Genomic DNA, 14,547 nt, shown 5'->3' with positions numbered 1-14,547 from the left:
GACATATGTGCACCAAGTGGCAAGCACGAAACGTCACCACTATGGGTTTTGGAGGGTTAATTTCCACCCTTTCCTCCTTATAATAATCAATGCAATTTCGTCATCCATGACGTTTCTATTATTCATTCTTTTATAACTCACTTATTTATTTATACTTTTTGTTTTAATCGAAGATATGTATTAAAAATTATATGAATTACTAAGAATATTTTTTAGAGCAGGAATATTGTTGAAAATAAAAAGATTATTCTTAGGGAGATAAAGTGATTACCAATCATACTTTATTTATTCCAGGAATTTCCTATCTACAGGAATATCTCATTTATAGGCGACAGTGAAGTTTGTTTTTATTGAATGTGTATTTAAGTTCTCTGTCTAAATGATTATTTAAGATTATGTTGTAAGAATGAGTGAAAAGTAATGTTGTCAACTTGGTACTTTTTTTATTTATTTGTTTGTTTATGAGTATAATAAATTTTGTTTTGTCCTGTTTCTTAACTTGCTATACCTTAGTTTGAAACAAACGTGTCCTCGTAGAATAAGGTTTGAATGATTTTGATCCGTTTTACATATAATATGTTATACCTAAAGTCAAAGGATTAGTTGGTGTAGGTGTTATTATTTGTTTATACCTGTGTAGTAATCATAGTTGAATTTTTGCTGTAAGAATTGAAATTGGGCAACTGAAAATTGAGATGGAACAGCATTCATGCTAATATTCAAACTTCACGTGGTATAACTATCTAGACACTTTATTATAATGTTTATATTTTCTGTTAATATTATATATTGAATTAATACCCGTAAGGAAAGATATCGAGCTAATAGATAGATTAAAATTGAGCAATTTAAAATTAGATCATCAAAATTGTTCAAATATTATCAAAACTAAAAGTAGAATTAAATTATAATAAAATGCATGTTAGAGTTAAAATGGGAAAGTCGAGATTTGAAAAAATGAAATCCATATTGGAAGTATCCAGACAATTCCCATAATAGTAGAATATATATTTCCTTACCAATGCAATTCTTCCACCTCACTTGTGTGATGGTTAGCTTAATGATATAAACATAAAAATAATTACAAGTAATGTTTGCTACGGATAATCCTCTGCTTAATATTTATTCACACCAACTGAAGTGACAACATCTCTAAGCATAATAAGTATAGAAATAATGGGTAGGTCCAAAGCCAATTATATGATTAAAAAGCAGAACATAGCTTGACTAAGTTGGAAAACTACATCCACTGAGATCTGTGGGTCCCAACGAGTGTATGAAAGGTAAAAAGACGTCTGGATCAATATCAATCATAAAAATATTGCTATATTGCTTAAAAAACTATTGCAGATATTTCCATCCTTCTTACATATTTTTGGTTATCTGTTGTCATTGACAATATATTGCAGCAGTGATGTAAAATGAATAAAATTTCTTAATTGAAAAGGTAAAGGTAGGTATGGATCTTATCGAAGAAAAAAAGACAAAGAATGGAATTAGACTGGCAAAACTCATACTGTTGAAGCACTTGTGTGAAGTTGGACTAAGGAAGCATAAAATCCACCACTGATGTTAATGAGTGCTTCATGTTTTCCTTTTTCCACTATGACTCCATTTTTTACAACAGCAATAACATCTGCATTTTTTATTGTGGATAGACGATGTGCCACCACCACAGTGGTTCTGTTCACCATGACTTTGTCTAATGCATCTTGAACAACTCTTTCTGACTCTGCATCTAATGCACTCGTCGCCTCATCAAGCAGCAATATCTTTGGACTTTTTATTATGGCTCGTGCAATGGCTACTCGTTGCTTTTGTCCACCTGATAATTGGGTTCCCCTCTCCCCCACTAAAGTGTCATAACCCTGTCATGGTAGGGAATGTAAAGCGTGAAGTCAAACACATTTGACAATAAGAACAGTTTAGCCAATACGATAGAGGTCTACTTGGAGACGTTGCAAAGACATGATAACATAAAAGAAGCTAAGAAAATGCTTGCCAGTGCTTTACCTGTTGTAAACCACTAATGAATTTATGGGCATTAGCCAATTCTGCTGCAGCTGTGATTTCTGCTTCAGTAGCATTGCCTCCTTTTCCATAAGCAATATTGGCACGTATTGTTTCATTGAACAAAACTGGCTCCTGGCTTACGAGGCCCATCTGCTGTCTTAACCACTTGAGCTGTAACTCACGAATTTCTTTCCCATCAAGTGTGATTTGCCCTGAATCTGGATCATAGAATCTTTGCAATAAGGCAATCACAGTGGATTTCCCACTTCCACTTTCACCAACAAGAGCTACTGTCTGAAACGACAGTTTTAACGGTGATCATTAGCCGCTACGCACATGTGCTTAAGCTAAACTATTGAACTGAGATTGATTAGAAGTATAAAACTCAAACTCTACCTTGCCAGAATGGATGGTCAAGCTGAGGTCACGGAAAATCTGTACGTCAGGCCTAGAAGGATATTTGAAGCTCACATGACGAAGCTCAATTTCTCCCTTAACACTATCCAATGTGGTGCCAGACTCATCACTCGGGTCTATCTCCGACTTCTTATCGATTATTCCAAATATGGAAGCAGTGGCTGTCTTGGCTTTGCTCGAGTCAGGAGCAAAGGAGCTTGATTGGGAAATTCCAATCGCTGCCATAGTTAATGCAAAGAAAACCTGCAAAAGACGAAAACAAATACAATTTTAGGAATTAAAACCTAACTTTGAAATCTAATACTCTTTATACACTCACTTCCCCCTCAAAAGTATATAATGAATGTTACGAGTATGAAGGATGTAGTACCCGAAAAACACCCGAGAAGGTTGTCTTTCCAGCATCAACAAGTCTAGCCCCTGCGTAGAAACTGGTTGCATAAACACAAAACAGTAAGAAAAATGAAACCCCAAATCCTGATCCGCTGATCAACCCTTGCCGTATCCCTGTTTTCATGGGACCCTCACATTTCTTCCTGTATAGTTCCATAACATTGTCTTCAGCACAGAAAGAAGCAACCGTTCTTATGCTTCCAACTGCATCATTAGCAACTTGGCTTGCTTCTTCGTACATCATCTGCAGCGACAAACATTCATTACTGAAAATTTATCTCATTGCCTGGATAATAGTTACTTTTATAACTTTGTGCAGCTATTGAAAATAAAACTAACCTTTGCATCTGCACTGAATCCCTTCATGAATTTCATTTGAACATATCCATTTACTCCAATCAAGGGAATCANGACAAGAATAATTAGTGCCAGTTGCCAAGATGCGACAAAAGCAATGATCAAACCGGCCACTGCTGAGGCTAAATTTTGAACCACTAGTCCCAGGGCATCACCAACAAGGGCACGCACTGAAGCAGCATCTGCTGAAAGCCTTGCACCTACTGAACCACTTGAGTTTTCAGGCTCATCAAACCAACCAACCTCCATGTTGACAACCTTCTCGAAACACATTAGCCTGATACGTTGGATTAACTTACTTCCTGCCACGGAGAAAAAGTATCCTCGGGCAGGAATTATGAGAAACGATACAATACCAAGGGTCATAAACATCAGTGCCCAAAAGTGGGAGTCCTTCTTCATCTTATCAAATGGTTCATAAAATGTCTTGATGACACTGGAAACCAGCAGGCCAAATATTGGAAGTATAACACCATTTATTATGGCAGCNACACATCCAAGCAGAAGAACTGGAATCTCTGGCTTGTTAAGGGAAGCAAGGCGGCTGAGTGGAACCTCTGGTGCTTTTTCTTTGGGCGTTGAGCTTTCATGTTCAGGATCAGAAACGTTAACTCCAGTGGGTAAACCGAAGGAAACTGAAAATGAATGACGGCTACTATTCCCTAAGGATGACCCCCTGCTAATAGATCTTCGAAGTGATCTCCTTTGACTAGATTGTCTAAGGGATTCTTCAGAAGGTTCACTCTTGCCAAGATGATCTGCATTCTGTTCAGTCTCCTTGCTTATTTCTTGTAGGCGTATAAGCTGAGAGTAAGCTCCCTCAGGATCCTTTAGTAAATCTGAGTGTGTTCCTGATTAATGAACACAAAGTTATAACAAGATATATATGCAAACAAAATTGAGAAGATTTGAATTATACCCTATACGCAAACAAAAGTGCGAGTCAAAATCAAAGAGTTAATCACACACACACATATATATATATGGTCAACCGTTCAACAAATGAAAATCGAAAAGAAAGCACGTTTTCTTGAACTGGTGTGTACCATTCTCAACCATCTTCCCTCTATGAATGACAGCAATCATATCAGCGTTTCTCACTGTACTCAAACGATGTGCCACTACAACAGTTGTTCTGTTGACCATGATCCTGTCTAGAGCCTCCTGCACTATCCTTTCAGACTCTGCGTCAAGTGCACTTGTGGCTTCATCCAGAAGTAGAATTCTAGGATTTTTTAGGATTGCTCTTGCAATGGCAATGCGTTGCTTCTGCCCACCAGACAACTGAGTTCCATGTTCACCAACCAGTGTGTTTAGTCCCTGCATAAAAGGTAAAAAGTTGAAAATTAACTCATGTTCCCAGATTACGAATCAAGAAATAGCCGAAAGTTGAAGTACACTAGCTATAACTTAGAACCTGTGGAAGTTTATCAATGAATTTAGCAGCATTTGCAAGTTCAGATGCAGATCTTATCTCTTCAATTGTTGCTCCCTCCTTTCCATAAGCAATATTATCCTTAATGCTAGATGCAAACAGCACCGGCTCCTGGCTGACAAGGCCAATTTTTCCTCTGATCCACCTAAGCTGAAATTCTTTCAGGTTAATGCCATCAATAAGAACTTCACCAGCCTGTGGATCATAGAATCTTTCTATCAAGCTGATAACCGTGGACTTTCCACTTCCACTTTGTCCAACTAACGCTGCAGTTGTACCACTTGCTATATGAAGAGAAAATCCATTAAATATCAGTTCCTCAGGTCTTGCCGGATAACTGAAGTAAACATCCCTTAAATCTATTTCGCCTTGAATATCCTCTAGTATTTTTCCATTTGGATCATAGGCATCTATCTCTGGCTTCCTTTCAATAGTCTGGAACATTTTATAAGCTGCAGCCTGACCTGCAGCAAAAGCACTCATGCTAGGGGATGCTTGCCCAAGAGACCTATGATATGAAAAATATAAGAATCATGTAAAGAAGTTATGGATCTATTTATTTCTATATGTGGCTACTTTTTGGCTTTGTTAAAAAAAATGGACTCCCAAACTTCCTTAGCAGGGAAGTATTTTAAAATAAAATGCTACTTACATCGAAGCAGTTAGGAAGGAAATAATCACATTAATCACCGTGCCCCCATTATATCCTTTTTCCATAATCATCTTTGCGCCAAACCATACAGCCAAAGCATAACCACCAAATATCACCAACATAACCGTGCCTAGGCCCACTGCAGCTAAGGAACCTTCACTCACTCCTGATTTGTAAGCGTCCACAAGAAATTTGCTATAATTATTTACAGCTTGCTTTTCCCCAGTAAAGGATGCAACCTGGAAATATTCATAGGCAAATAAAACATGATTATCATACAATGTCAAGACGTAAGCAACAAGAAATTAGTACATTCAACCGAGAAATTATAGAATTCCGCAGATATCTTCTCAGGTTTTTAACAAAAAAACATACGGTTCTTATTGAGCCAATTGTCTGTTCGACTACATGTGAAGCTTTTGCATAAGCCGTCTGACCTCGAGAAGCCATCCTGCCTATGATTAATGCCATGGACGCTCCTGAAAAAACTAGAAGTGGAAGAGTAGCCAACATGACACAAGTAAGAAGCCACCCTTTGACAAATGCTACCGTAAATCCCCCAACGAAAGTTGCTATTAGCTGCAGAAATTTCCCAACCTGTTCAAAGGCACAAATGTTCAGCAGATTCAAAGTGGCTTGAATGCAAAGTGGCTTTATGCTCCTAATTTGCATTCAAGCCAGCCAGCAAAATTAATTATCTTTTGCAGGTTGCAGCATATGATAGGTACCTTCTCACCCATGGCATCTTGAATAAGAACTGTGTCACCTGACATCCTCCCTACCACCTCTCCGGTGTTTGTTTCCTTATCAAAGAAAACAATATCTTGTCTCAGAATTGTTTTCAAATACAATCCCCTAATTCGTGCTGCCTGTCTCTCCCCCGTGACCATCCAACTTGTCACCTCTGAAAAATGAAATGGTTCTCTCAACTTCAGTGTCTAGAGAAGTCAAATGGTTCAACACAAACCTAAGTGATCCGCCGTAATGATAGAATACACTTACGGAGAAACGCTGCCGTCCCAGATCCTAATGCCAAGTATACAAATTTTAGAGAAACCTGTAGTTTTATCAATCAAACAACCTAAGATCTCATTATAACTTGTAACAAGGCTTCAAAAGCCGAATTGGAAAATAAAACAAGTCTTACTTAACCAACCAAGACACGGTTGTGTTTTTACCTTGGATACTGCTTCCACCACGTTAGCATTTTGCTGGTTACTACCGAAGCTATCAATCATTTGACCAAAAAGCAACGTCATTATAGGCAAACCCATCCCGTTCCCAATGGCACCAATAGTCCCAACAACCATCAAAAGAATGTCAGTGGAGTCTGCAAAAGCGAACAGCTTGAAAAATGGAACTGTCTCGGGTTTTTCTTTCTGTTTACTCTTTTCTTCTCTTTCCCCATTAGTGCTGCTTTCTGCACGATTCTCTGACGTGCTAGCGTCATCATGCTTCCTTTCTTCATCATTCTCCACACCCATGTCAGATCAGGGCTTTCTACTCTCCAACTACGCAAAATTAACAAACAAAATAAATTCAAAAATCACAACTCCGAAAACCTTAACACCTCAAAATTACAAACCAAATAACTAGCAATTGAAAACGTAGATTACGGACTCGGTGATAGGTAGAAAAAAAAAAAGCTAAACAACACACTAAAAGACCTTCTACTTTCTTTCTTGGATTGAAACTAATTTCATTGAAAAGGAAGAATCTTGAGATATTTCAATGCAAATCAAGTTGCAGGAGCCAGCTAGCGTTCACCAAATGAAACTTCAAGAACGCGGAGACGTGAAGCAATCATTTGCTTCCAAAGCGAGATTCATTCAGACTATCGCAAACAGAGCAGTAAATGTAAACAAGAGAGTATGTGTTGATATTGATAACTCGAACAAAAGTTTCAAAGCAAATATATAGCTTCTGGAAACACGCCCTTTCGGTAGTTTGAAGAAAGAAGAACGCACGCTTGAATTCGCGGATCCAGACAATAACAAAGGATGAATAACTCATCATTTTGTCACCTACCACAGTGTAAAAAGAAAAAAAAAAAGGAAAGAAACTCATTTTTTCTTCTCTCTGGAAAGTTATAGTAGGTAACCGTTAAAGGGCAATAGAAGAAAAATGGTGCACTTAAGTCAAAGCTTGCCACCATATCATATGCTTCATTATTACAACACACAATGAGTAGCGTTACCGGTTTCAAGTTTCAACGCATGAGTATGAACAGACAAAAAACTGTGTGTAGAGAGAGAGAGGGGAAGAAAGAAAGGAAAAAGTTTATTGTATTTTTACCTTTGGAAAGAAAAGTGCAAGAGAGAAGCGTCTTTGTGTGTGTATATATTGTAAGGTGTGAAGAAAAAGAGTGTAGGATGGTTCCTCCTGAGATCTCGGCAAGTGTATTATTAAGAAGATTGCACGTTGGAGGGTGGTTATGTAGAAATGTTCACATTGATGCATATATAATATATGCCATTGCTTAAATAGCAAACATCATCATCATCTTCTTCCGTGATGCGCAAGGACATAAGAATTAATAGATTCACGCACATATATACTCATACACCACACTAAATTTCTTTAATTTCTTTCTCTAAACTTCCCATTGAATCCTCACTCTAGGGGTCACAATAAGCATCATCCTGTATGTTTGACTGAACCCGTCAACTATAATCCAACTAGTATAATGTTGCATTGAATGTTCTGAATGAGATTAGTTAATGAACTATTTTTTTTATTATAGATTTTAAGAATAAATAGTTTTTAAAATGTAAATTAATTAATCTCTTGATAAATTAATTAAATTATTATCTTTATATATTTTTCTTAGGATGGAAAATATTCAATAAAAATTTCACAAAAAGTATTTCTCTTTATCTTTCTTTAAAGTAAGATGTTTTTAAGTTCAAATATGATGAGAGAATGTATTTCTTAAAAAACATTTTAGAGATAAAATTAGGTGTTTGTCATATAATAATAAATACTGTAATAATGATTGTTATATTCATCATTTATTAATTATTCAATAAAATGTGCTTTTATATTAAAGTTTATAAATTTTTATTTAATTAAACATAAATCATAAAATAATCACCTTCATTAATTAAATTAATGTTATATTAATACATTTTAAATCTTCATCTCTTTTATTCAGAATTTATTCTCGGGAGCTTGACCCCCATGTGTTTTCTAACATGATATGGTGTTATCAATATATATAATCATAAGCACTATAGTATGAATGATATCAAGCATGTATTTAATAGTTTGAGTAATGTTATCTTAATTATATACTGATTATATAGATTGATATGACACAAATCTCGTGACTATATATATATATATATATATAATTAGAACTTAGATATAGTGTGTATTATGATTAGCCAAATCAAATACCGTGTATCGTGCAAAGTCGCAACGTGAACCAACATGGCATACACATATATATGTTTTAAATTTTCAATTAATTAATAGTTTTATTTCAATAAATAATTATTTAAATGTCTTAATTAATAGTTCAATTAATTAATTAATAGTTCTTAAATTATAACAAACATAATTAATGGAACATTCCAAAATATATCATAAAATTATATAATAGTCATGATAAATTTAATATAAAAGATTAGTTAAAGAAAAAATTATAAAGTATGATTTTATAGTCATCCAAAATAATCATAAATTAAAAAAAATTATTTACTATATAGTTGTATCAAAACTATATACAAGAGAGGTGATCTCAACCACAAAATAAAACAAAACTATGAAAGATGAAGCTATTACTATATCTGAGTATAAAGGATATCTCTACCAAGAGTCTGCTCAACTGAAACCTCATCGTCCTTTGCTCACATCCATTAGATGATCATAGTCAAACTGGAATAAGGAAACATAACAACAAACACAAACAAAATTGTAAGCTGGATTCAAAAACAATTCATATAAACTTAACACTTCTCATACAAGGATCAATTGTAATATAATTCAAGCCAAACATCTTAATATACAATGACCTAGAGTGGACTGTCCGGACTTAAAAGAATGTCGAGCTATGGCGGGTTATGCACTTGTGGTGGCCTCTATTGCTTTGCAAAGCCCTTGCCAAATGGCTTTCATCCTACCATACTTCACAAGGTTAGTTTGTACCGCATCGTACTAGAAGCACCTAAACTAAAACCTCCTACTATTCTCACCACATGCGTCAAACCTCTCTATTTAAGAATGTATGACCATTATAATGTCAAGAAAACTCCAAAGATTGAGCTACCTGCATTCATTCTAACAACACTAGAAACCACACGAAGTTCCACCTTGAAACCAACTTTCCAAACCTTAAAATCATTTGAAACCATATGCATCTCCATTCACTTTCACATTGCATACCAACATATGAAAATCATTAATCATACTTCCAAGAACCATAAATAACACAACCAGTTATCAGAAACCACTCAAAACATCATTATAGAAGCATACAGGGTGGTGCTCGGATGCCCAAAAGCTAGCATTTAGCGTCCAAAAACAGCAAGATATCGCTCAGGCGTTGGAAAGCTGGCGCTCAACGCCCAAAACCATAGCGCCCAGGCGTCAGGACCTCAGCGCTCAACACCATGACAGATTCAAAAACACTAAAAGTTAGACTTTAGACACTTTATCCCCAACTTCTAAAGATCCTTAGGATCCTCCAGACACTGAGATACTTCAAAAAAACCACTGTAAATTTGATTTGCTACTCTAAACCTAAAAAATCACCTCTCTAAGCTACCCAAAACTATTTATGCATTTTTTAACCCCCATATTAGTCCACCAACTACATAACCAAGTCTAATTACACTAAATAGCTCACCCTGACACCACAGTTTCCTTCCAACATACCTACTTCCATTTTCCAATACCCAAAACCTCCAAAATGTGCTAAGAAACTCAACCTATGAAGCAATTATCACTTTCATGACAAATTTTACTTATTTTAGCATCTAAACAAGTCCTGATTGGTCTAATAACAACCTCCAAACTCTCCAAAACAATCCACATCCCTTACCTCAAGATCTCACTACTCAAAACCCCATTGTTACACTAAAAACACTCAAAAACCTCAACAATAAACTAACTATTTGTTCCATATCAGTTTTCACTCAAAGGACAGTTCTACCAAGTCTCAAATAAACACATAACAATAATAATCCAGTTGCTATCTCACTCTAACCCTTATCTCTCAAACTCGCGCATCAAAACCCTCTTTTTTTAGCCTTAAAACTCACCCATCAAGACTAGGAAGACTTCTCCTCATGCTTCTTTTTTGTCTTTTTCCTTCTCCTTACCATCGTCATGGTTAATAGAGGCAGCGGAGATTGAGGATAGTAGGGCAACATTCAGGACAAGAGTGACATTGTCTTTCACTTCAATAATTGCCTTGATCGAGCGATTGATAATAGTTTGATGGTGGAGGTAGGCTCCTTGGACAATAAGAATATACATAAAAAATAGCTTTAACTTTGAATCTCCCTAACCGTGGCATATCAGCTTGTTACCTTTGCACACCTTGAGATTAATGATGTAAGCATCAATGTTATCTCTAAGAATGTAAAATTGCTCGTCCACCAATTCGCTTCCCCACTTATATCGAGAGTTATGTTCATAAACAACATGGGACACCTAATCGTAACCCGAAATCTTTGGCAAGCTCGTCCACCAAATTACTTACAAAGATTTCATCCAATCGTAGTCAATTCTCGACTGCTCGGGTTCAGGGGACTTGTTTATAGTACGAGCTCAGTTGATTCAATGTCAATCGATCAGGTTAACCTTGACATAAGGTTGTCAAACTGATCTAACAAAACAATTGTCAAGACAAATAAAGTCATGTCGTCTTATAAAAGAATTCAACCGGTCGCTTGAATTACTCATCGGACGTACACCTAACACAATTAAGATCATTTGCAGGGATTAACATAAAACAGTCTAGTAATTACAATTAAGATTGAACCATAATTAGGTTGGTAGTAAATAAAAGACTATTATAATTTTTATAAATAAGAGATTCATGTGAAATAATAATGATAATTACTTTCATTTAATACCAACATGACTAAATCCTTGTGACATAAGAATGGGAGTACCTTTTATAATAATACCCTAACACTTGTAGATTGAGCAAAGTCTATATCAAATTGAACGGAACAAATGATTTAAAAACTAAAGAAAAAGAAAAAAAATTAAAAACTGAATCACTTCAAAATAATTACTCAATCCATCCACTGTAAACAAATATAATATTTCTTTTGTTAAAAATAACAACGAGAGATTGCATCTATCATTCCATTTCTAATTTCTTATCCAATTTCTTTAATAATATTAAAAGTATAGAAATTTAATTAAACTATATTTATAGGCTATCTAACATTAAACCCAACGTCATTCAATAGTTAATGAGATAGGAGTTCAATCTTTTTATGTTTAACATATTAAGGTAAAAACTAATTAAGAATAAGAAAAAAAATGAAATAAGAAGTTAATGTAAATCTAAAAATGAACAAAAGTTAAACACTGATCATCCTGGTTAAGAGAAATATTATTATATTTGGTAACCTTATTTATTGAATTAATAGTATAAATATATCATTGAAAATATAAAAGACGATGACTGACTGTTAGACATTATTTTAAATTATTAACTATATTCTGAGCTGTTAGGTACTAATACGTAAAATAGTACAAAATTTACTTAATTACAAGTTATATATAGTATTACTAGGAAATATTACTTTTATAATTATCTTTTCAAAATTAGTTAGTTAATAATATTTTTCCTTATTTCAAAATGTAGTCTCTAGAATTCTGTTTTATTAGAGAAAGAACAATAATAATTTCTCTATTTTATATTAAGGTGTTGTTCTCTCCGACACCACTCTTCCTCCACCTCTCCAATCCTCTACAACATTTTTATAATTATAAAAATAGTCTTTTTTACTTTTAATTATATTAAACTCTAAATTTTTATCGATTTTTATTTATCTATTTTCACTCGCGCAGTCTTATTCCCACTCTCTCAAGTCTCACTTTCCTTCTTTTCAGATTCCCACCTTCTCCAACTCTCACCATATTAGTTTCTTCTCATCTTCCAATTCTTATTTCTCTTCTCCATATCCGTTTGGTTCTTCTTCATATCCGTTTGGTTTCATGGTGCAATAGTATGACTTTTCGTGGTGTGCGGTGTGAGGTATTTGCGGTGGTCATTCGGCAATGCAGTAGTTTCAAACGATAGTGAATATTTTATGACTAACAATAATAAATATTTTATGAATAACATCATAAAAAATAATTTTATTAACATTGATAAAAAAATTATAAATGACATTAATGAAAAATTAATGTTGGTAAAAAAAATGATTGCAAAATAAATCTGAAAATTAACCATGTTAACATGATAGAAATATTCATTATTATTATTATTAGTAAAATGTGTTAAAGTACCTGTATCTCAATTTCAAAACGATAACAGAATAAAAAAATGAAAAATGTTTTATACATGAATTAATTAAAAAAATTTCAAAAGTTCAAAATTCTTACTATTTAATTATAATTTAAAATTTTGTAAATTTAAATAATCAAATTCCTCTCTTAAAGTTTTAAAATTTTATTTTTTTTATTTAAATGATTATATAGAATTTTTCAACCTTTTTATAAAATTAACTATGTTCCACAATATTTTTTCTAACCCATTGCGACATATATTTTTTCCTCATGTATTAACAATTTTTTATGTGAGATTGCTTAATTCTTCGTAAGTTGGTGTGAGTAAGATATACAATCAGAAAGTTTAAAAGATACAATAATGGAAAGAAACATAAAAAACATAGAGAGACAGAAGAAAATGAAATATAAAAATATGAATTCACCGTTAAAATGGTTGTGTTGTTTGGATGATGAGATAAAAGAAGAAGAAGAAACAAAGAATTAGAGTGAATAGATGTTAAAAAGTATTAAACCTTAAAGTAAAATTGTAATAAAGGATAAAATAGAAACAGAAAAGGATAAAATAGAAATAGAAAAGTTAAGAAAGAGGTAAAACAAAAATAGGAAAGTGGAAATAACAAGAGGTGGTGGTGGAGGGAGCTATAGAAAGATTTAACGCAAACATTCTGGTCATTTGATTCGGTGATTGGAATTGAAATATATTTTGTTTCATTGCTTCTGTAGCTCCATTTCATTTCTAATGCAAATGTTTACAATATTGAAACATAAATTGAATTAAAATATATTACAATATAAGATTGATTTAATTATAATTTACTACATAACTATTTTATATTTTAATTATTACTTTTATTTAAAATAAAATGAAAGTGATTATCGATATACAACAACTCTTGAAATTAAAATATTGCATCTTTTGATTAAAGTGAAAGAATAATTGTACATAGAAATTAAAGTCTTGGAGAAAAAAAATAATGCAAGCACGTCCAATCAAGTATAATTATTTTTAAAAACTAAAAAAAAAGTTATAAAAAGTGTATTTATCAATTATTTGAAATCAATAATTTTACATTTATTAAATAAATAATAATCCGTTAAAAACAATCAGTATAAACATATTTCATTTTTAATATAATAAAAATTATAAAATTAACATAAAAACTTTAATTCTTTTAATTATTTATTTAAATTTCATGAATAGTTGATGGTAATATAATTTAAACTGAGATGTTTGTTTTTTTATTATAAATTTAAGATTTTTAGTGATTTTTTCCCGTGTTAATTACAAATTATTTTATTTTTAACAAGTAAATGATATCAAATACACTTCTGAGTAACAAAAAATCATTCAATAGGGACAATGGTCACTAGTAAAAAATTGGGTTTTTACAGCGCACATTATGCCACGGTTCACCAGAAACCGCAGCATAATGGTGCGCGGTGGCAGTTTTGTAAATAAAACGAAAGAATATGCCGCGGTTCCCCACTGAACCGCGGCATATACTCCAGTCAACCATCCCCATTGACCCCCGTTTGAATAAAAAATTGAATAACAGGGGTATATGCCGCGGTTCTTTAGCCACCCGCGGCATATACCCAGGTCAACTTATTTCAGGGGCTGACTTGGTCAGAGAATGTCAGAAGTTACAGGGGTATATGCCGCGGTTCCCCAGCGAACCGCGGCATATAACCCTATCATTCCCAAGAAGACAGCTGGTAGACAGAAGTATTTAGAACGTTACAGGGTTATATGCCGCGGTTCGCTGGGGAACCGCGGCATATACCCCTGTAACTTCTGAAG

At 33.8% G+C, this 14,547-nt stretch overlaps 1 protein-coding gene across 1 annotated transcript; it reads right to left on the bottom strand.

The window, feature by feature from the left end:
* Positions 1-1,306: 1,306 nt before the first annotated feature.
* LOC106754856 (ABC transporter B family member 11) lies at positions 1,307-7,411 on the bottom strand. Its single transcript, XM_014636921.2, has 13 exons — positions 6,935-7,411; positions 6,446-6,778; positions 6,270-6,324; positions 5,996-6,171; positions 5,643-5,864; positions 5,268-5,506; positions 4,598-5,123; positions 4,227-4,500; positions 3,163-4,031; positions 2,801-3,067; positions 2,410-2,673; positions 2,014-2,307; positions 1,307-1,868 (listed from the first exon to the last, which is right to left on the bottom strand). The coding sequence occupies exons 2-13, from the start codon at positions 6,749-6,751 to the stop codon at positions 1,512-1,514; spliced, it is 3,849 nt and encodes a 1,282-aa protein (XP_014492407.1). The 5' UTR covers positions 6,752-6,778; positions 6,935-7,411; the 3' UTR covers positions 1,307-1,511.
* Positions 7,412-14,547: the final 7,136 nt, after the last annotated feature.

This window comes from Vigna radiata, unplaced genomic scaffold, assembly GCF_000741045.1.
Source record: "Vigna radiata var. radiata cultivar VC1973A unplaced genomic scaffold, Vradiata_ver6 scaffold_273, whole genome shotgun sequence".
NCBI lineage: Eukaryota > Viridiplantae > Streptophyta > Magnoliopsida > Fabales > Fabaceae > Vigna > Vigna radiata.
This window is presented reverse-complemented; position numbering and strand designations above follow the sequence as displayed.